This window comes from Cuculus canorus, chromosome 1 (genome assembly GCF_017976375.1).
Source record: "Cuculus canorus isolate bCucCan1 chromosome 1, bCucCan1.pri, whole genome shotgun sequence".
Classification (NCBI taxonomy): domain Eukaryota; kingdom Metazoa; phylum Chordata; class Aves; order Cuculiformes; family Cuculidae; genus Cuculus; species Cuculus canorus.
Window position 1 is genome coordinate 53,155,577 of NC_071401.1, and position 21,186 is coordinate 53,176,762.

The 21,186-nt window shown below is 41.5% G+C and overlaps 1 protein-coding gene across 2 annotated transcripts in view; it reads right to left on the reverse strand.

Moving 5' to 3' along the window:
* GPC6 (glypican 6) overlaps window positions 1-21,186 on the reverse strand; it is a 757,324-nt gene that overhangs the window by 13,594 nt on the left and 722,544 nt on the right. For both annotated transcript variants that reach the window (XM_054070846.1, XM_054070836.1), the window contains 2 exons: window positions 10,612-10,748; window positions 242-417 (listed from right to left, as the gene is read on the reverse strand). In XM_054070846.1, the coding sequence (XP_053926821.1) occupies window positions 242-417; window positions 10,612-10,748 (313 nt within the window). The remainder of the gene's footprint in view (window positions 1-241; window positions 418-10,611; window positions 10,749-21,186) is intronic.

The window sequence follows — 21,186 nt, forward strand, 5'->3', positions numbered from 1 at the left end:
TTGAAAAACGAGTGGACTGCTGGCATTATGGAAAGCCCTCAGTGTCTTGATGCATTTGACATGAAGGTGAGCAAGAGAAGCGAAAGAAACAAATACATAACTGGAATTTCATGGGTTAGAAAAAGACTTTTTTAAAATGTTGTCAGCAGCACAGAGCACAAAGACCAAAGAAAAATATTCTAATGGAAGAGATTTGTAAATCTGTTTTAAAAATATACTTATTTTGTGAATGGTTTCTTACTTGTGTCCTGGAAGTTGACATCATTTCCATTGTACGCATTCTTCAGTTTGTTCGTCATGACACGCAAGGCCATGATTTGTTGTCGAATGAAAGTGTCTGGCCTTGTGATGTCCACATCTACTTCCGGATTGTTGATCTGGTTGGTCAAGCCATCGTTCATAATCTCAGGCAAGTATCTATACAGCAGGATGATTAGTTTAAAATGCAAAAAGTTTCAGAAATAAAAGACTGTACAGTAAATGCTGTGCTAAACAATTACATGCTGATAATGATTACACAGTTCCTACACAGCTCCAGTGAAACTATTTAAAAAATATAGTTTTTAATTTTACAGACTCTAAAGGCTCATTTTAGTAGCTCTACTGTGTGGAGGTCTCCAACCTCCTAACTCTCCACATATACTTCCCAGCAACTGCTTTGTGGAAGAGGTTGACCAGACAGCAGTAAGTCACTGTGATCTTCTACTGTTATGAATGGCTGCAGAGTAAATAAAGCATCCAACAGCGCATGCTTCTATTTTTATTTCTTTTAACTTAAAGACTATGAACTCCTCTGTTATATATAGCATATTCGTTGTTTGGAGATGATTTAGAAGGCTATCTTGAGGCATTGTGGCTCTCCGTGTTTAAAGGAAGCATTCAATTAATTTTCTTCTCCAGTTCTTCTTTGCATCCTGTTTTTGACCACCATGAACAACATCTCCAGCCCATCTGACATCTGAGCCCATAAACACCATTGTGACTTTACCAAACTCTGCTGTTATCTTTGATTTGTTCCTTATTCCTTACAAACAGGCTATACTTGTACCTCCCACATGCTTTACGCTTAACATTTTTAAGGGGAGGCATTTCTTATCCATCGACACAACTGACTTTTTTATTTAGCCTCTTAGCTTATCATTTCTAGATTACTGCAGGATTCTTTGCTCTGACCTTGGCAAATGCAGTCTTAAGCTGCTCATCAGGCAGCAAGTGTGCTTTTGCAGGTATTTTTCCCCTGCAAAAATCAGCCCATTCCTCCAATCATCCTATGGTAAAAGTCTTCGTGGTCTTTCATTACATACACACCCTTTGTCGCCTGCTAGTCTTTATCCTCAGAAAACTCTCCTTTAGGCATCTGCAAAGTTACCTTTTTTCCTATTTTGGATCTCTGTTAAAAAAATATCTGTGCATTTTACAGCTGCTAGGCTGATAAGAGGCTGGCATTATTTTTTGGTGCTGGCATAGTATCCTGAGAAAATGGTCTATCACTGCTTCCCTGTTCTCTGTTGTCTGTCTTTATTTACCTACTATCTTTGTCTCATATTTAGACTGCAAGGGATTTGGGGCAGATCTACCCTTTGTTCATGTTTTTTATTAGGATACGATCTGTTTTGAAATTAGTTTGCATACCAGGCTATCCTGCTGGCATCTGCGTGGGACTCCTTGTGTGGACATGTTCTCAGCCAGTAATAATAGCGCAGTCAAGCTTACTAAAGGCAAACTTTCACGATGCTTGGTACCAAATACAGTTTAAGAGTATTTACTACATTCTCACTTGTGCCAGCCTAATTCTCTGTCAATATTCAGATTTGGTGCTGGTGCCAGTGCATATTGGTCTGGAATATAATTTTTTCCCTTAAAAGTGAATGTGAAAGTAAAGGAGAACAAAGGACTTTCTCTGCTAAAGTCATGTTAAGAGAAGACAACTTTTTTATTGCTTCTGGAGGTTCGCACAATGATGACTGCTTTGCTTCACCAGGGAAGGTTTTAGTTTCATCATAACAGGTACTTGCTTTGCAAGATGAGACTCATTTGTCATCAGTGGCCTTTGAAAACTTACATGAGAAAAATCCTGGGGGAATGTGAACATATGAGAACAAAACATGAGTGCCAAAAATATCCAGCCTCAAAGCGTGTGTCCTGTTGTTTCACTAGTACCATAATAAGAAATAACAATGCTGCAGGGATCCCATCTAGGCTCCTGTGGTACAGGCTTAACTATGGTGAGAGCACAGAGCCACTTCCCCTTGTACAGAGGACTACAGATCACAGTGCTATGAATCACCAAAGATAGAAATTGGAAATAATTCTGCAGAGCTGCCTGGAGGCAGCAGGATGGAGACCTTGGCACACAGGCAAGCTCTGGGCTGCAAAGGAGCAGCGCTTCCATCTGTCACATGTCTCTACAAATGAAATGGCTGCTGGAGATAAATTACTCAGCCTAGAAGTAAATCAGTGATTTCAAGGTGCGGTTGATTAAAAAAAGTAAGAATGTAAGAATTGCCCTACCAGCTCAGAGAGGATGTCCATCTTGCCCGGTATCTTGTCCATGACAATGGCCATAGACGTTAGCAGCTAGAAATGATTTGAAATCACTGAGCATTCATGTGGATTGCCTTCCTTTTTTATGAAGGGTTAGCTGCTGTTTATTACAAGCCATCCATGAGAAGCTATGGCTAGGTCTGAATGGCAATTCACAGGTTTTCTTTGGCTGATTTATGTTTGATTTCATCTTGTCTTATCATCAATAAAAAAAGAAAAATGTACTGACTTCTTTGTAAGCTATTCATATGGAGAGAATATGAGTTTGTTTGGAGATTTAAAGCAGTTAGAGTCTCTGGTGTGTGTTTTCTTACTGAGGTTTATATTCTGCACTGTGATCAGTGTGGATCAGTGTCCTTCTGAATATCATCTAACTTTAAAAGGACCAGCACATTCGGGCGTAGGAAGTGATTCAGTCAATCTATCACACTCTCCCTTCCCAAACCCAGTATCTGCCTTGGGATCTCGTGATCCCCAAAGTATTCCTGGCACAGAGGGATTAATCTCTCAGGAGAATGGTCCAGTGCAGTTCATTTAGATGTATAAGGGAGCCATAATCAACGTGGGTCACAAGAAATTAATTATCTTGTGATTGCTTAAAGTTTAGGTGCCAAAAGGTTACAGGACAACCAGGGGCTCAGGCCCAGTCAGCATCACTTTATGAAAGGCAGGTTCTGCCAAATGAAGCTGATCTTCTATGAACAGGTGACTCATTCAGTGGATGAGGGAAAGGCTGTGGATGTTGTCTACCTAGACTTTAGTAAAACCTTTAACACTTTTCCCCACAGCATTTGCCTGGAAAAAGTGGCTGTTCATGGCTTGGACATCTACACTTTTTGATGGGTAAAAAATTTGCTGGATGGTTGGGCCCAAATAGTTGTAGTGAATGGAGCTAAATCCAGTTGGTGGTCAGCCACAAGTGGTGTTCCCCAGGTCTCAGTGTTGGGGATAGTTCTGTTTAGTCTCCTTATCGCTGATCTGGATGAAGGGATTGAGTGTACTCTCAGTAAGTTTGCAAATGACAACAAATTGGGCAGGAGTGTTGATCTGCTTCAGGGTAGGAAGGCTTTAGAGAAGGATCGGGACAGGCTGAATTGATGAGCAGAGGCCAACTGTATGAGATTCAACAAGCCCAAGTGTCAGATCCCGCACTTGGGCCACAACAACCCCATGCAATGCTACAGGCTTGGGGAAGAGTGGCTGGAAACTGCCAGGTGGAAAAGGACCTGGGAATATTGGTAAATAGTTGGCTGAATGTGAGCCAGCAGTGTGCCCAGGTGGCCAAGAAGGCCAACAGCATCCTGGCTTGTATGAGAAATAGTGTGGCCAGCAGGACTAGGGAGTGATTGTCCCCGTGTTCAGCACTGGTGAAACTGCACCTTGAATACTGTTCAGTTTTAGGCCCCTCACTACAAGAGGGTGATCTTAGAGGTCTTTTCCAATCCTAAGGATTCTATGAGAGATATTGAGGTGTTAGAGTGTGAGTAAAGAAGGACTATGAAGCTGTCAAGGGGTCTGGAGCACAAGCTGTATGAGGAGTAGCTGGGGGAACTAGGATTGTTTAGTCTGGAGCTTTTCTGGAGGCTGAGGTGAGACCTTATGACTCTCTACGACTACCTGAAAGGAAGTTGCTGTGAGGTAGGTGTTGATCTCTTCTTCCAGGTAACAACATGAGAAGAAATAGCTTCAAGTTGTGCCAGGGGAACTTTAGACTGGATATTAGGAAAAAATTCTGTTTATCAAGCACTGAAACAGGCTACCCAGGGAAGTGGTTGAGTCACCATTCCGGGAGGTATTTAAAAGATTTGTAGATGTGGTGCTTAGGAACATCGTTCAGTGGTGGAATTGGCAGTGCTAGGTTAAAGGTTGGGCTTGATGATCTTAAGGTTCTTTTCCAACCTTAATTATTCTGTGATTTTATACTTAAATTCCCAGGTGAATGAGCCTCTTGGCATTTAGGGCATAAACGAAAAGAATTATAGAGGCTGAGGATCCTGCTTTAGATTTATACAGATACCAAAACTTATGTTTCTAAATGCAAATGTCTGCATTTGAGCAGAGTCACATTATTGCCAGATAATCAACACAAGAACTAGTCAAAGTAGTCAGGAGTTTCTTTGTCACTGTAGTAGGGACAGCTGTTGGAGTCCCACGTGCCGTTGGCCAGATGACTAGTTCATTAGATTTCATCTACTGGGATTTAGTTTCACAAACATAGACATCTGGCGCCATTTGAATGCTCTTGGTTATTCCTCCTTTTCTTATTACTAGCCCTGAAAGCTGTGGCCCTCCCATAGGTCCTACATAACATCTAGACGCTTGAGGGGCAGTACCTTGTACATCTAGGGCATCTAAAATTATATTAAGTGTCTTTCTTTAGGCAGTTGAGTTGAGTCTTGAGTGCCACTTTATCCATCAGGGGATATGCTGCTTGGTGTCCTGCTGCTTCTCCAGTAGGGTTTGAATATCCCATAGATCTAACTTGTCAGCTCCATGAAGGTGTCTTGACTATTCAGGTCATCTCACACATTAGTAGCGAAGTGAGTTTAGGCAGCTGAAAATTGCCTCATTGACCACACTGACAGGTTATTGAGGCTCTCTTCAAGCACCTTAACTTTGGTGATTTTTAAAATGTTCTAGCAGTTCTAGCCCAGATTCTGGTCAAGATGGGAGGTAATGTCCTGTGTCATCCCAGACACGCTGGAGAATCTCAAAGTACACTACTCTTGCTCGGTCAACACAAATGACTCCTTATTATGTCACCCACAAGCATCTACATTTAAATGAATTTGCAGATCTGAATGTGAGGCTGTATTCTTGTATTCTGCCCTCATTACTGAGCTAACTCACCTGCTTTCTCAGGGGTAAAAAAAAGGCAGAGAAGCCTATATTGAATGTAAATATCTTTGCATTGTTTTCCTTTCCTAAAGGACTGGTACAGATACGGGAATGTGCAGCCTAAGGTGTTTCGTGAGTGACAGTCTCTGAGAGGCAGCCCGGCACATGTTCTGACAAAAGCATTTTGATGTGTGTGGGGTAGGGTTAAGTTATACTGAATTGGAAGCCATGCCTTGGGACCACTTTTTGACAGAAGATTTGTTGCTGGCTGGGCAAAGTTGTTCAACACAGCTGCTTCTGCTGCAGTTCTGTAAGCGGAGACACCCCTGTGAATTTTAAGCTTTGCTGCTGCTTCTGCTCTCGTTAATGATATCTTTGTATGCCTGGCCATTAGAAGAACTGTAAGTCTGCTATAAATGAAGAGAATTGCCAATCTGAATCAGGGTCTGCTCTTTGCATCCTTCTAGCAAAAAATAAGTAAAAAAGAAAAGCTCTCGTAGCCCTCTGAGTATAGAGAATCTGAACAATACTGTTTGTTTTCTGCTGTTTGCTCCTTGCACAGCTATGTCAGGATTTTAGTGTGATTTACATTGTTTTCTGAAATATTAATGCTTTCTATTCCTCTGAGCCTTTCTACAATTCTTGCTTGTCTCAGCAGATGCAACAAAGGTGTCTTTTGGCACATCATAGCCAAGCACCACAAAGTCTACTTAAAAACATTTTTTTTTTTTTAAAATATCCAGCCAATGTTCCATGGTGTCTGCTCAAGTCTAAAAATGACTGATGAATATTTCAGGTTATTCATATAAAGGTTGTAGCTGTGCATAAAACAACAAAAAAAGGAGGACTCTTGGGGTATTTAAAAGGCATCTGCCTTAAAGGGCAGTGTTTTCCGTATTCCTCAGCCACTTACAGTTTGGCTGGAGCATCCTATCTAGGTAGTACTGGAATTTTTCCAGGTGCATAAAATTGTAGGCAATCAAGTACAAGATATAGTACAGGCTTATTCAGGCTGAGCTGAATGTAGGTAGTCACATCTGGTCCAGAAAGATAAGTGCAGTGGAAAATGTGCTTGTTTGGTTAACTAGATCACCTTATCTGATTCTGTTTGCTCAGGAGGTGATCCCCATAGGATATTTTCAGTTTGGTGGTGGTTTTTTTTTTCCCCCCTCCATCTTAGAGAAAAGTTCAAGGAGACAGAATGGAAGGGAGCAAATGACTCATCTGCCAGTTTGTTGGAAGGAAGAAACTGAAAAAATAAACTAGAGACATCAATTAAGAGCAGGCAGTTTTTGCACTTACCAAAAAGTGGTTTATTCACACTTTTACTAGTGATGCTAATTGTTTACCCTTGCCTACCTCCGGGTAAAGAACATTCAATTTATTCTTTTTCTAAGCCTTGATGGTCAGCAATGAGCAACTTTCCCAAGGGAGGCATTGATTTTGTTTTGTTTTTCCCACCTGAATATCACCAGGAATGAGGCAATGTGCTGAGAAAGTAGGCACTCACCTACCTACGGCAGAAGAAGAAGAAAAAATTCAGGCCAGCTGAGACTATGCTATTTTTTTTTGTGAAACATTTTGTAGTTTTGAACTAGACGTTGAAAATTACAGTGTTCATTTTCCCTTTTATTCCTTTCTATGTTTCTTTTTCCCTATTGTGTATAATTCTATTTCTTATTCATTGTACTTGGAGAAGTGATAGGTTCCTCATGGACAGGAACACAGGTCTCATCTCTTCCATAGATTACAGACTTCCAGATTTAAGACATATTAGTAGGTCTAAAGTTCTGGTTAGCAGGAGCACCAGGATTATAGTGCATGAGCGCAACGTCTCACATGAGTTGGTTGAAATAAGTTGGTTGACATGAGTTGGTTGGAGCAATTCAAGGTTCTTCTGGCCACCAGAGTGGTTGCAGGTTGGTTACCATTCTTACTTCAGTAAAAGTCACTTATTCAAGGGCGAATACCTTGGATCTCATTTAAATCCGAAAGCCTGAATTCCACCATTCTTGGGAAAGTTCCTTAATTTCTGGAGGACATCTATTAGTGAAGAGGTTAACAGCTGTTAAGAATTTATCTGCATATAGTGAAGGAGATAAACTTAAAGTTTGGTCTTAATTGTGTTCTTTAGATTTTAAATATCTTTAAAAAGCTATATCTATGCACCTGGCAGAAGACAATTCTTTAAAAATGAAATTATGCTCAAATTCTTTTGTGAATACAGCTAGGATGGTGAAGTCCTGTTGAGCATCTCTCTAAAATGCCCACTATCTGAAGTAGTTTTAATTATTTTTTTAATATGGATTTTTTTAAAAAAAGATTCTTCCACCTAATAAATATTTTCCTTTTTCCACAGCACCTGGTTTCTACCTAATGTGGCCTGATTAAAACCATTCTTTGTACAGGATCAGCCATGAGCTAAGTGCACCCTTCCAGAACGCCAAATGGATGACTCTGTTACTCCATGACTACTTGCGAATTGGTGACCTTCATTTGGCGACCTGGTGTTGCTGTAAATTAATCATGGTGGCAAAGTGATATCCAGGGAGTGTAATAACCACAAGTGACCTTGGTGTAATATTACCCTCAGGAGAAAGCCTAGCTTTCATTTTTTTGTGATCTCAAGCTTGTAACTCTTTTCCCCTGTGAAAGCAGCATTGAAAGGTGATGTAAAATGAAACATGAGGTGTAATGTCTATTTGGCAATTTGAAGTTTCTAATTCTTCATACCACCACAGGATCTGATAAAAAAACAGCAACAATCTCCTTTCCCAACAGCAGGGAACACCGTGTTGTCCTCTTACTTGTTGTATTAATGTGTGGGAAAACAGAAGGTGGATAAATTTCCTTTTTTTCTATCATGGGCTGTTGTCACATTCTCTGAAATTCAAAATGCAGCTCTTCATATAACACAGGAGTGCTTATGGTGGGTGACACAATGAACACAGACAGATATATGCATATTGGCCAGGTTTTTCCATTTTGTTCTTGCAGACTAACATTTGATATCAGATACTAATCAGCATGATCAAGGAAACATACATGATTTTTCTTTATGCTGCAGTAAACGTTCTTGTTCACTAGTCAAGAGGTGATTTCACACCTAGTTGTTTTCAATATTATTTTGTATACAGGCCATGGCATTCCATATTGTCTCTCTGCTTTATTACGGTTCTCTCCACCTGAAACATTTATTAAATTCTGTTATTAAGACTAAGACTGTACATTTTCTCTCTGAATGGATATGAAATAGAAACTGAACAAAGGAGCAGTGGCTGGGCTTGCAGAAACCATATTTTCAGCTGATACTTTGAAGCTGTGATTCCAGTGAGATGGCTGTGTTAAATTAATCAAGGAGATTATCAGCAGAGGGTAGCTTTTCTCAGTGGCTACAGAACATTACTCTTATAAGGTATCATGAAAATAACAAGGCTTCTCATAAGATAAATACTGCAAAAGGAGGGTAGAAAACTACATGCATAAAACACACCTCCATAACTCCCAGCAAATTTGGAAGTTGTGCCAGACCCTTCAGTACATGAGCACAAGGGAGATGGAAGGTATAAATGAGTTGTATCACAAACATCAGTTTTGCTCATGGAAACCACGAGGGATATTAACTGGTTTGTTTGGCTGCTCTTTAGTAGAAAGACTAGCATATATCTCTTACTAATGCATGCATCCTGATACGATGCATGGCATCCAGCTGGAAGGCCTGGAAACTCCTTTTAACCAATGCAGCCTGCAGTCATAAAGTACAAAGACCAACTGACAGACCTCCAGATAATATAGAGGAAGATTAAATCACGTTTTTGTTTCTCTCTTCATACTGTTCCTTTGTGATGAGTCCTGTAACAGCCAGATGCTCCTCCTAGCTGTCTTTCTCAGAGTCCCCAGGGGCTTTCTCTGGATCTGGGGCTTAGGAACTGAGCAGTGACCCATGCTTTTGGACAGATTTGTTTATGTGTGTTTCAAAGTGGGTTCAATGGACTAGCAGCATCCCAAACAGCCCTCTGCTCTCATCTGTAAAATGAATTATTTTGAGCATTATGTAGTAAGGCTAGACTATGTGTTCAGTGAAAAACTGAAACAGTGTTCCTTATAAAAATGTCTGGATGATGGGGTGGGTGCAGTCTATCTATGTATCTGTCCTTCCATCCATGCAAAAGAGGATTTTACACGTTAGCGATTTTTTCCTTTGTATGGTGTCTTATTTTCACTGAGCTTTTATATTTTGTGTGCTTGTCTTGCCTTTTTTTTGGCTGTTGGTTTTTTTTTTTTTTTGTTATTGGCTCATTTTTGTATGCTGGTTTCATTTGAATCATTAGGTAAAAGGAAAATAAAGATTCCAGTCCCTGAGTGCCAGTCAGAAAGTATTACTGCTCTCCAGATTCAGTGCTCACCAGACATTCAAGCCTCTCGATCCTCCTGCCTCCCCCAAAGCACAGGCTACTGCCGCAGACCTGAAACCTGGCTGCCTCAGGTGTGGTTCTTGAGCCAATTTTTCTCTGTCCTTCTCAGCAGAGATAATCAGATTCTCTCCCCTATCAGCTGATGAATCCACTGGGACCTCTGGAGGCACCTGCTCATCTGCCAGTTCCAGCCCTGCCACAGCCAAAGCCAAGCAAACTTCAAAATTAAAACTCATAGAAAAGTCATCGTGAACAAGGGCAGATGACCATAGCATTTCTGAGGAAGTAATATAAGGTCAAGCCTTCTACACAAGATAAGTAGGAATGTAACATTTATTCTCTGCTGGCTATTTTTCAGCTTTTTTTTTTTTACCCCCTCCCCCCTGCAAATGGCCCTAAGCTTTGCCAGCCAATTGCAAGTAGAGCCAAAATTCCAATTTCTGTTTCATCCCAGTGTGATATCCCAAGAGTCCAATTGCTTCACAAGCTGTCAGTCCCAATGCAGGGATGCTAAATGGAGCTAAAGAGCTCTTTGAAATCTCGATATAAATTATCCTTCTGGAGCTGAACCAGTGAACATTTTCTGTGTTCACATGCTGACACGCTGTGCACATTTACCCTGACTCACATCCTGGCTTTAATAGCACCTTGACAAGAAGTAATCTCAGCCACAAGCTGTGTGTGGACTATTACTTGTTCTCCCCATTTCTGTTTCATTCTTATAAACAGTGTTGTGAAATACCCTGAACTTTGTGATTACTTCAAGGCAGGATGGGGATTTGGACTGAGTGTGGTGGAGAGGGGTCCACCTCACCTTGCCTTGGTGTGGCCGTTCCAGCAGTCCTCCTCGATTGATGGACCAGCTGTCACTTGCTCATCCTTGCAGATTGTGTAGGGTAATGTTGACCAGAACTTTTTAGAGAGCTTTAGCTTTTCTTTAATGTCTGTTACCTGATTAAGAGACAATGAGAAGGAAGCAGGTTAAAAACATCAGCCACACTAATGATCGTGTTAAATAATAGGTTGTTTAATTCTTTAATGGTGATGATGGTGAAGGTTAAAAAGGCTGAAGGTACTAAAACTTAAATTACTGTATTTATGAGCAAGGCACTCAGCATTTGGGGCAGGAGAGTGCAAATAATCAGTCACCTTTTTCCACAGCCAAGATATTAGTTAATTAATGATACACCTTGCTTTTCGTAGTCTTCATTTGTCTAAAGTTTTCTAGACATATCTTTCTAACAATTAATATGCCTTACAGTCCGCTGAATGTAAATCCAGTTAAACAGTTTATATCACGTAAAATGTCTCACCCACCAGCTTGGTCGTGCCTTAGATAAATATTACATTTAGAGCTACACACAGAGTTTTAAAAAAAATTATGCAGTGCAGAGCTGATGTTGAACTGATTCATGATACACAGGCTGAATACATTGCAGTACCTTTGGATCTCAGTAACAGTGAGGAGTTTGTGTATATATACATGCATGCAGAGACTATTTTCGTCTTTGCTGTTAGGTGTAGATAAATATCTGTGGCTGGAAACAGACTTCACATCCAAAAAATGTTAGGGCAGTATCAAAGCAGTTTCTTTATGTTATAAACTCCTTGAACAATAATTTGATTTGGCATGATTCAGGCAGTAAGCAGGAACAAACTGATTTTTCAGCATCAACTAAAAAATAAATGGCTAAAATGTTATCAGTTCTTGTTCTGTGTTTCATTTACTAGAGTGGAAAAATCTACAAGAATAGATAGAAAGCACAACAAAGGACAGACTACAAAGGATGAACAGTGCCACTGTTCTTACGGAAACAGATGCATTTCACATTAAGTTGTAATAGGGTTTAGGGAAGCTTGTTGAATAGCTTTCAAAGGAAATCACTGAGCTTTATTCTTAAAAAAAACCCCAAGAAATAAAAGCTCTCCATTCTTCTATTCAGTTTGGCTTTTACGTTGTTGAGGTACAGTATTGTACTTGGCTGTTTATGTCTTTTATCTTTTGTTCTGAAGACATGATAGATCTCTGAGAAAATGGTCCATGCCGCTTTGCTGCGCTTAAACTGTGGAATGTCACTTTACAAGCCAGGAGATAGAAACAGCCACATTTCAGAAGCACCGTCTGCATTTTCATCCATAAGAAATAAGAAGGACAGTATTTGGCTGCATGAGTCGTTGACAGTGTTTCTTGTCGTGATAGACATTTTATGAATCTCCTCCACACCCCTTGCCAAGCCTTACTTGCTTTGTTTTTGTATGAGATACCAGCAGCATTTGCAAGCCTTTAAAGTCTCAATAGGGAAGACGAAAACTAAATTCCAGTTTACAGACCATAGGCAAGCCTTCAGCAGAATCGGGGACGGTTTCAGGATGCCTGTGCTTTCTGATGCTTTGCCCCAAAGTCCATACTGGTACAGCTAACCAGCACAATGAACTCAATTAAGCTGTCCAGTGTTCACGGAGACGGGGGTAAACTCCTGTTAGCCCACCATGCAGTAGATCAGATAGAAAAATTCTGTAGAAAATTGTAGGGGGAAGGGTTTATAGGGAGGAGAGTCCATTCATATAAACTTGGTGAACACAAGAGTCAAAGGGACAGATTTTCTTATTTCTCGCCTATGCTTGGATAACTATTTACACAAGCAATCTGATTGATACTGGCGATGAATAATTAGTTTTCAGAGCAGTAACTTCATTGCTATCTGGAAGTGATTTTAAGCTATTCAAAACTCATATGTTCAGAGTTGTATTCTGATTTCTACCATAATCAAAACACAGCTGATGCTTGAGGACTGCAAACTTCTGTTTCAAACCACAAGTGAGTCAACACCCCTTGTAAAGGCTGTAATTTGGAGTACAAACCTTGTATTTTCCTGGAAGTCAGCAAAAGAATGGAGACAGATTCTCACAGCTCACATACTGCGCAGGCTTTCCAGACACTGAAAATCAAAATGAGAACTCCCATTCCCCAGTCACTTCTGAAGACAATAGATGATGTTTACACACATGTACTGCACGTAGACAACAAATCATTGCATTTCCCAACAATGAAGAGGTTTTTTGTTTGCATTTCAGAAGTGCACCTGGTAAAGTAAGATGGTCTTACTTTACCTGGGATTGTTGGTAAATGACAGCCAATTAAATCTCACAGACATTCCCCTGAGATGTCATTCCCATTTTAGAACCTGGGGGGGAGGGAGACATTTACATGACTCACAAAAAGCAACACCAGCAAAAATGAATACAGCTTAGGAACAGGTTACCATTTGCAGCCCTCTCTAGATACCTCTAATTCAGCTGTGATTTAATACTTTTTATAAGTCTCAGATACTTCCCTCCATAGCTATCCACCCCTCCCCATTACATTATTTAACCATTGAGCTTTAAATGACCGGTGGTCTCAGCCTTCAAAGGTCTTGCTCTTCCCTGCTGTGTGACCAGAACTCTGTTAACCCTCTTAGATTTGGTAGTGGAGTATACACATCTTCCTAAACAGTTCTTCGAACCATACCCTGAAAATGTTTTTCTGGAAGTGCAATGTCATTTCTAATGTCCTTTAAAGAAGAATTGCGAATATCAATTGATTCACCTCCTCTTTCAGGGAGTAGCCTGATGGCCACGTTCACTTCTGCAAGATGAACGTTCAGCGTTCAGACAGACAACAACTTTAGAATACTTTTAATGTAACTTTAAACGCAGAAGAGAATTAGGCAATGTAATGCCTGCCATGACATGTAAAAACCTGCTTGTGGGTTTTGGTGGCTTCAGTCCTAGGAACTTCTCAAGCATGGCCACAGAAAGTCTGTTAGTCCCCATGGCCACTCACGTTCCTCCATACGTTGTTTGGATCACCACCAGCATTTAAAAGATATGTAACATATGTATAATCCCTCAAAAAGGAGATAAAACCCACTAAGGATACAGGTAATATTGCTTGCTTGTGATTTAGAGGTCAGACTACTATATCCCCATAGTGATCTGTGGCTTTGTAAATGATTCCTTGGTATTTCCTATTTTTTTGAATTAAAGACTAACTTTCTAGCTTGGTTAAACCTCTGTAGAAACATTTAAACATGAGACATATGCAATTTCGATATTTTATGCCTTTCCTTTCTACTTTCTCTAGCAGAGTTTTGTTTGCATTAAGACAGCCAGATCTCTTTGGCTGTGGAGACCCTGACTTTCCCTAGCTGTCTTCCTGATGTAGCCTTGATATTGTATTGAGCTACTTACATTTAGCTGCTTTGAAAGTACTAAATTTGCTTTGAAATGCAATACTTTCTCTCCTGTAAGAAAAATGACATAGCAAGAGCCACACAAATAGTTACATTTTTAATTTATTGGGGGATGTACGGAAATGGATGTTTGAATAGCCTGGCCTTCATCTATAATTGCTAGCAGAAGAAATGCACTACTGTGTAGGTGAGAAAAGTTAAATATTTGCATAATTTACAAAGACAAATTCATCTCCAGATTTATGGAAATGGCATAGTTACATGCCCTGCATTGAGAAATACAGTTCAATTCTTAACTTCTGCCACTGACTTCTTCTGTGCCCAAGGCAGTCACATATGTCATGCAGTTCCTCAGCAGAACTTGGAACAGCATCCATGAGCTCCGTTCCAGTCCTACCAGCATGGGCTCAGATATAACAAGGTAAACAAAGCTGACCAATGTTTCTCTCTTCTTTACTCACCTTTCACTCCAAAGTACTGAAGCGGGCTAAAAAGCAAGCCCATAATTTTAGTAGGAAAGAGACCTAGCATTCATTGTTTTAATTCAGGACATCTGGATAAATCAAAAGACACACAAGGATAATTCAAAAAAGCATTGAAAATGCTATGCAAAACTAGAAGTAAGATGATTACACTTTACAAGTCATCAAAGATCCCAGTAAGACCCTTGTGAAGTGGGCAGCCAATCACCCATGGAATCCAGTTTGGTTTACTTTCCAATGGAACTGTGCTTCTTTGGTGGGGGGATACAGTGTGCTTAGAAGCAATGGGGACCAAAAAGCAAATTTTAAAGTTGGAGGCCCTAAAATAATTTTTAAAATGTAAATTCCCTTTTTATCCTCCTCTTCCACCCTTGCCAAGTCCAGCTCATAGTCTTTCCAGATTTATCATCCCCACCAACATATTCCCCACAGATAGGTGCAGATAGGAAAGTATCAGAAGATCCTAAAATAATGTTCAAAGATAGTGCAACGTGTCCAAAACTGACCTAGATTCAATGCAAAAAAAAAAAAAAAAGAGTCTTGCTTGTGTTAAGAAGAAATGTTTCTCATTAACATTCTTTTTTTCCTTCCTGATGTTTGTGCGTTGCATTTTTTTTATTGTTTATTCTGCAATTCAGGAAGATTTTCTCTTTGAAATGCAAGTAGAATATACAGCTTGCCTTTTTGTTGATAACTTCTCCCTGGGGATGCCCAGAAACACCTCAATACAAAGTTCCATCAAGAGTTAAACCTTTATGCCCTGGAAAAAAGTACAAGTGTTTCTGGCTGCTCAGGGGATGTTGCTTTTCTGGTGTACAAGAGTGCCACTCTGGATGATATGCTGTGGGCTTGTACATGGTGGCATAATCACTTGGAAGATGTTTCGAGTGGATGCTTGTGACAAAGCACTGTAATTTCAGGGACTTGAGGCAGGGCATGTAAAGTATATCTTACTGATGTGTCACACTGACAGAACAGCTACAGACGGAGAGTAGAAAGAGGCCTGGGGTTTTGCCTTAGAGAAAAGACATGAAAGTGGCAATCACAAGCCACGTTTGTGTCTGTGTATTTTCTTTAGTCACGTACTCCTTTGCCCTTTAATTCATGAGCAACACTTAACTAATGCCACTTCTTCATGCTACATTATCTCCAGGTGAAAACCCAGACAGTTTTCTACTGCCTGATGCCTGCTTTCCCCTAGATGTGTCTAACACAGTCAGTCACACACCCAGCACCCTTGCAGTCTTTATTAAAAATGATGTAAAACTTGAATAATGATGGGCAGCTTGGTAACAGATTTATGGATACAGAACTTGGTTGCTTGAGTGGCATGTGGGATTGTGAAAAGCACACCCTTTTTCATGGCCATGGCCAGGTAGGAAGAACAGAGAGATCATCAAGATCTGATTTATGTTCTGCTGTACCAGCAGAAAACTGCACAGTACTTTCTTACATTGATAAGTATTTCTGTCCATTAGGGATTTAATCTAAAAGCATTCTAAAATTAATGGCCAGCTATTTGTTTAAAAGGACTGGGTCAGCAAGCACACTATACACTGTTTCTAGTTGTTTGTTATGTTTATGTCTCGGCTATGTGTAGGCGTCACAGTGAGGGCAAGTGTCATATGTCACAAGTAGGTTAATATAGGACAGCTGCGTATTTTAATTGACATACAGTTTCCCTTGAAAACTCGGCTTAAAAAGAAGCAGCTTACTTGCCCCCCTAAGTTTTAGGGTCTGCCCCTTGAGAAAGATGTGTCTGCTATACGTTCTTTACTACATCTGCTGGCTTCATGTAAGTGTCTCAGAGGCACTAGGCACTTACGTATAAGTAACTGAACTCAGCTTCTTCAGTTTCACTGCGGTGTTTGAGTGCATCTAAAGAGGGTGTCTCTCTCAGAGGTTTTCTTAAGGCACCTTAGGAAGCTTAGGTGCATTTTTTTGTTTAGAACAGCCCATAAGGTGCTCAAAAGTTCAATGCATATTAGGTACCTCAGCAACGATGACCTGTTTTGATTTTGAACAAGTAAGCTGCCTGGAAGAGAAGGACCTGGGGATGTTGATTGACAGCCAACCGAACATGAGCCAGCAGGGTGCCCAGGTGGCAAAGAAACCCAATGGCATCTTGGCTTGTATCAGAAATGGCATGGCCGGCAGGTCCAGGGGGGTGATTCTGCCCCTGTACTCTGCACTGGTGAGATCACAACTCAAATACTGTGTTCAGTTCTGGGCCCCTCGCTACAAGAAGGATGTTGAGGCTCTGGAGTGTGTCCAGAGATGAGCAATGAATCTGGTGAGGGGGCTGGAGAACAAGTCTTATGAGGAGTGGCTGAGAGAGCTGGGATTGTTTAGCCTGGAGAAGAGGAGGCTGAGGGGAGACCTTATTACTCTCTCCAACTACCTGAAAGGAGGTTGTGGAGAGGAGGGAGCTGGCCTCTTCTCCCAAGTGACAGGCAGGAGGACAAGGGAGAATGGCCTCAAGCTGCACCAGGGGAGGTACAGACCGGATATCAGGAAGAAATTTTTCACAGAAAGGGTCATCAGGCACTGGCAGAGGCTGCCCAGGGAGGGGGTTGAGTCACTATCCCTGGAAGTATTTAAAAGACGGGTAGACAAGGTGCTCAGGGACATGGTTTAGTGGCAGACAGGAATGGTTGGACTCGATGATCCAAGAGCTCTTTTCCAACCTGGTGATTCTCTGATTCTCTGATTTTATGAAGCAGAGCTTTATTTGCTCTAGACAGAGACTATATTTTCATACATTACACATTTCCACACTTCCTTACAAAATAAATTGAAATACCAAGCAGTTCCCCAAACAGCACGTGCTTTATCACAGAATATCTTTTCAGCTTCTTTAAAAGTGCAGTGCTTGGGTTACGGATCGAGGGGGGCTAGGGCATGGTGTCCCCCAGGATCCTCGAGATGGCAGTGTTGCTCAGCCTTTGCACTGCCTCCAGCCCTTCCAAGCACACCCGCAGTGTTTCCCAGGGAATAAGACCGTAGATTGTACTGCTGAATATAAAACTGACAACCCTGTTATTTTAAACTCGAAAGTGACAGGCTGTTATTTTAATGAGGTCTGCGAGTGCCAAGGTTAACCAAAGCTTTATTTCCCCTACAAAACGTTAAGGCTGCGGTTCTAAAAAGGGGGCTGTGAAATTTTATGGTTATTGATACTTTCTCAGTACGGATAAGTTCTGAGTATTTCACTTGGGCCCTTCTTGCCCAACAAATGCTTTTTGTTTTCTTCTAAAAAATTTGACTTTGCGACCTTAAATGGTCCGGAGCTCTGCTGATAACTGCCTGCTCATGATTTATGTTTCTGTACAGAAAAGCAGATGACAGCTCTTCTAATCAAGAACTAATGCTGAATCCCAGTTACAAAGCACAAATGGCTGCTTGGGTAATTTGTGAAATCAAACAAATGAGCTAGGCGACTTTCCAAAGCAAGGCTCTTCTCACTAGAGTATTTAAAATCGAAATAAAAGGATTTTTTTCCCCTCTCATTGTCTCTAAGGTCTATCCACATATTTGACAGGAAAATAGCTAAGGCCTTTAATAACAGTAAAGAATGACTATTGGCCCTACTGAATTCTCAGACTAACTCATACATAACTTTAGAGTTAAAGTGGATTCAGCTCCTATACTAACACTCCTATAGTTACGTATCTACATCTGCAGTATAGTCCACAGCAACCTGGCATTGACTCATTTAAGTTTCTAGTGCCATTTGAGATGCCTGCGGTGACCTGGGCAAGTCTCCTACAGCTTCTGAGTTTTATGTGACCTCCTGGTGTACTGTCTTGGATGGCCTAGTTGCGTTTTGTTTCACTAAGCTTTCATCTGAAAGAGTGACTTTAAAGCAATGCAGGTGGCCTATTCATGATTTTTAAGGAAAGTAAGTAATAGGTCTGCACGAATGCTGACATGCTCTTGCAGAATTATCCGTGCCATCTGTGCCCTGGCAATGCTTGTGCCACAGCCTTGCATCTTATCTGGCCCCAAGGACAGGTGTCATTGCCTGTGTAAGGGGCTGGAATGTCGCTGCTTGGAGCTGACGACCTCTTGCTCAAAAATAATATAAGCAAAGCAAGCACATTCCTTATGTGTCTTAACCTCCACCTCCAACAATCTCCACAGATCTGCAGAGAGCTTAGCACTGCCTCACATCAACAAATGGAGACTTGGTTTTAATAAAAGAAAAATGGCACTGCTTACAGGCAGGCAGAGCCTGACATAAACTCTTCCCACATTCAACTTTCTTTTTGGTTGGAGGGAGAGGGAGGGGAGAAGTCTGTCAAGTGGTGCAGCAACCTGGGCTAAACTTTTATTCCCTTCCAGAAGTGTGGCTGTTTACTCTCATCCTTGTTCTTGGTTTGAACAACCTGTCTGCCTTCTTAAGTAGGTATGTCAGGCCTGGTTCACTGCACTTGGCTCCCCAGTAAATAAAAGTGTTGCTTTTGGAAAGTGGAAGCTGCTGGAAATGTCCCTGAAATGGAAGTCTGTAGGAACTCGAAGCATCTTTCCTGTAATAGCTGGGAGCAGTGGTAAAAAGCTGGTCTATAAATCTGATTTAAGCAAACCCAAGGCACTCAGAGGAATCACCTTTTCATTGCAGATAAGTATAAAAGTAGAACCAGAAATATGCTGGAATCTTAAAGAAAAAGTGCCAGAGGCTTTTCTGTGGCAAGGCTTAGCCGTAAAGCACTGATTCTTTGTGAACAGTCCTTCATCTCTCCAGGCAAAATCGTTAATAGCTAATGTAAACAATTACTGATAGAATATTTCAAGCTGATATAGACTTTCATTTGTCCTGGAAATATTCATCTGGTACCCAGTAGTGAAGTGGCTGTTTCTTCTCTTAAAACTCAAGGCTTTGCAGGGAACTGCATGTGTTATCATAGACAAGTAGCTCAAGCTTTCCAGCAGCTGTGGGAAGCATATGGCTTCTAAGGGCAGCAAGAACTGGGATGCATCTTTTTGAAACTGAGCAAGAACAATAATTATACTTCATATTTGAAGTAGCCTTATGTGTAACTTCAATTCTTCTAGTAGTTACTTCTTGACATAGCTCCATTGCCTCCCAGACTGAAGAAGCTCTCAGTAAACTCTCAATACGTTGAAATAACTCAAGATTCAGCAATAAGATGAGGGCTACTCCGGCAGCATCATGTGGGCATCTGACCTTCCTCTCCCTCAACCACAAGTGGCACATCCAGCTGTTTGCCCAGAATAGACAAAGCTACGGAGAAAAGGTTGTGCTAAAGGTGAAAATACAGAAAACAAAGAAATATGTAAAGCTTGAGTGTGCAAGCGGGAGTTTTGATGAAGGATCCACTTTAAGATTTAGAATTTACTGTTCACTATTGTAAAATACTTGAAATGTCGTCCATACAATATCAAAACCAGTACAGTTTTCCTTGTGGAATTTTCAGGCATATGTTGGCATTGTCCATTTTTCAGCACCCAGCTACCTCTTTTTTTTTTTTTGTGAGAGTTTATCTGAAAAGCTCCTGCTCTTCCATAACTGGCATATTCTTGTACTGCAAAGTGATCAATGAATTAGTTAATCAGACTATTGCACCTTTCTTGGCCCATTAAGCTCTAATTTTAAGGTTACTGGAAATCTGTTCTCTCTTTTTCCCTGTGCATGGAGAGAAACGCGTGCAAACTCCCGTCCCCCCGAGCACTCCTTGTGCAGACGGGGTGTAAATCCCTGCCTCCCATCAGCCCAGGGGGGTTTCGGGCAGGCACCGAGCCTTTCCACCCCTCTCCGGGTGCAGTTTTGCAGGTTTATCAGTAGGTGTCGGCCTCCTCTCCGCCTTAAAAAAGGGAAAGGAAAGAGAGAAAGGGGGACGATGAGCCAAGGGCAGGGATGCGCGGGGGGGCGCAGGCATGAGGCAATGGGTGCGTGTAGTGTGCGGGAGGGGACGGGCAGCCTGTCCCGTCGCCTGTCGCAGCTTCCAGACTCTGTCTCCCGTCCTAGGGGAACGCCAAGCCCCGCAGGCTCAGCTTGAAGTGCAGGTGCTTGCGAGGAGTGAAGAAATTCATCCCCATGCGACGCTAAAGGCTTGGCAATGAATGACTGGGAAGCTGCCCGGCAGAAGAGCACCTAGGGGTGCTGGATGGGAGCCAGGTGGCCGAGAAGGGCAACAGCATCCTGGCTTGTATCAGAAATAGTGTGGCCAGCAGGAGTAGGGAAGTGTTTTTTTCTCCCTGCACATGGCATTGGAGAGGGCTCACCGCGAATACTGTGCTCAGTTTTTGGCCCCTCAGTCCAAGAAGGACATTGAGGTGCTGGTGCGTGTCCAGAGAAGGGCAATGAAGCTGGTGAAGGGTCTGGAGCACAAGGTCTGTGCTGAGTGGCTGAGGGAAACAGGTCTGTTTAGTCTGGAGAAGAGGTGGCTCAGGAGTGACCTTATCGCTCTCCACAACTACTTGAAAGGAGGTTGTAGTGGAATGGGTGTTGGTCGCTTCTCCTGAGTCACAAGTGATAGGACAAGAAGAAACAGCCTCAGGTTGCATCAGGGGAGGTTTGAACTCGATATTAGGACATATTACTTCACTGAAAGGGTTGTCAAGCCCCAGAATAAACTGCCCAGGAAAGTGTTTGAGTCACTATCCCTGAGGGTGTTTAAAAGGTGTGTAGATGAGGCACTTAGGGTCATA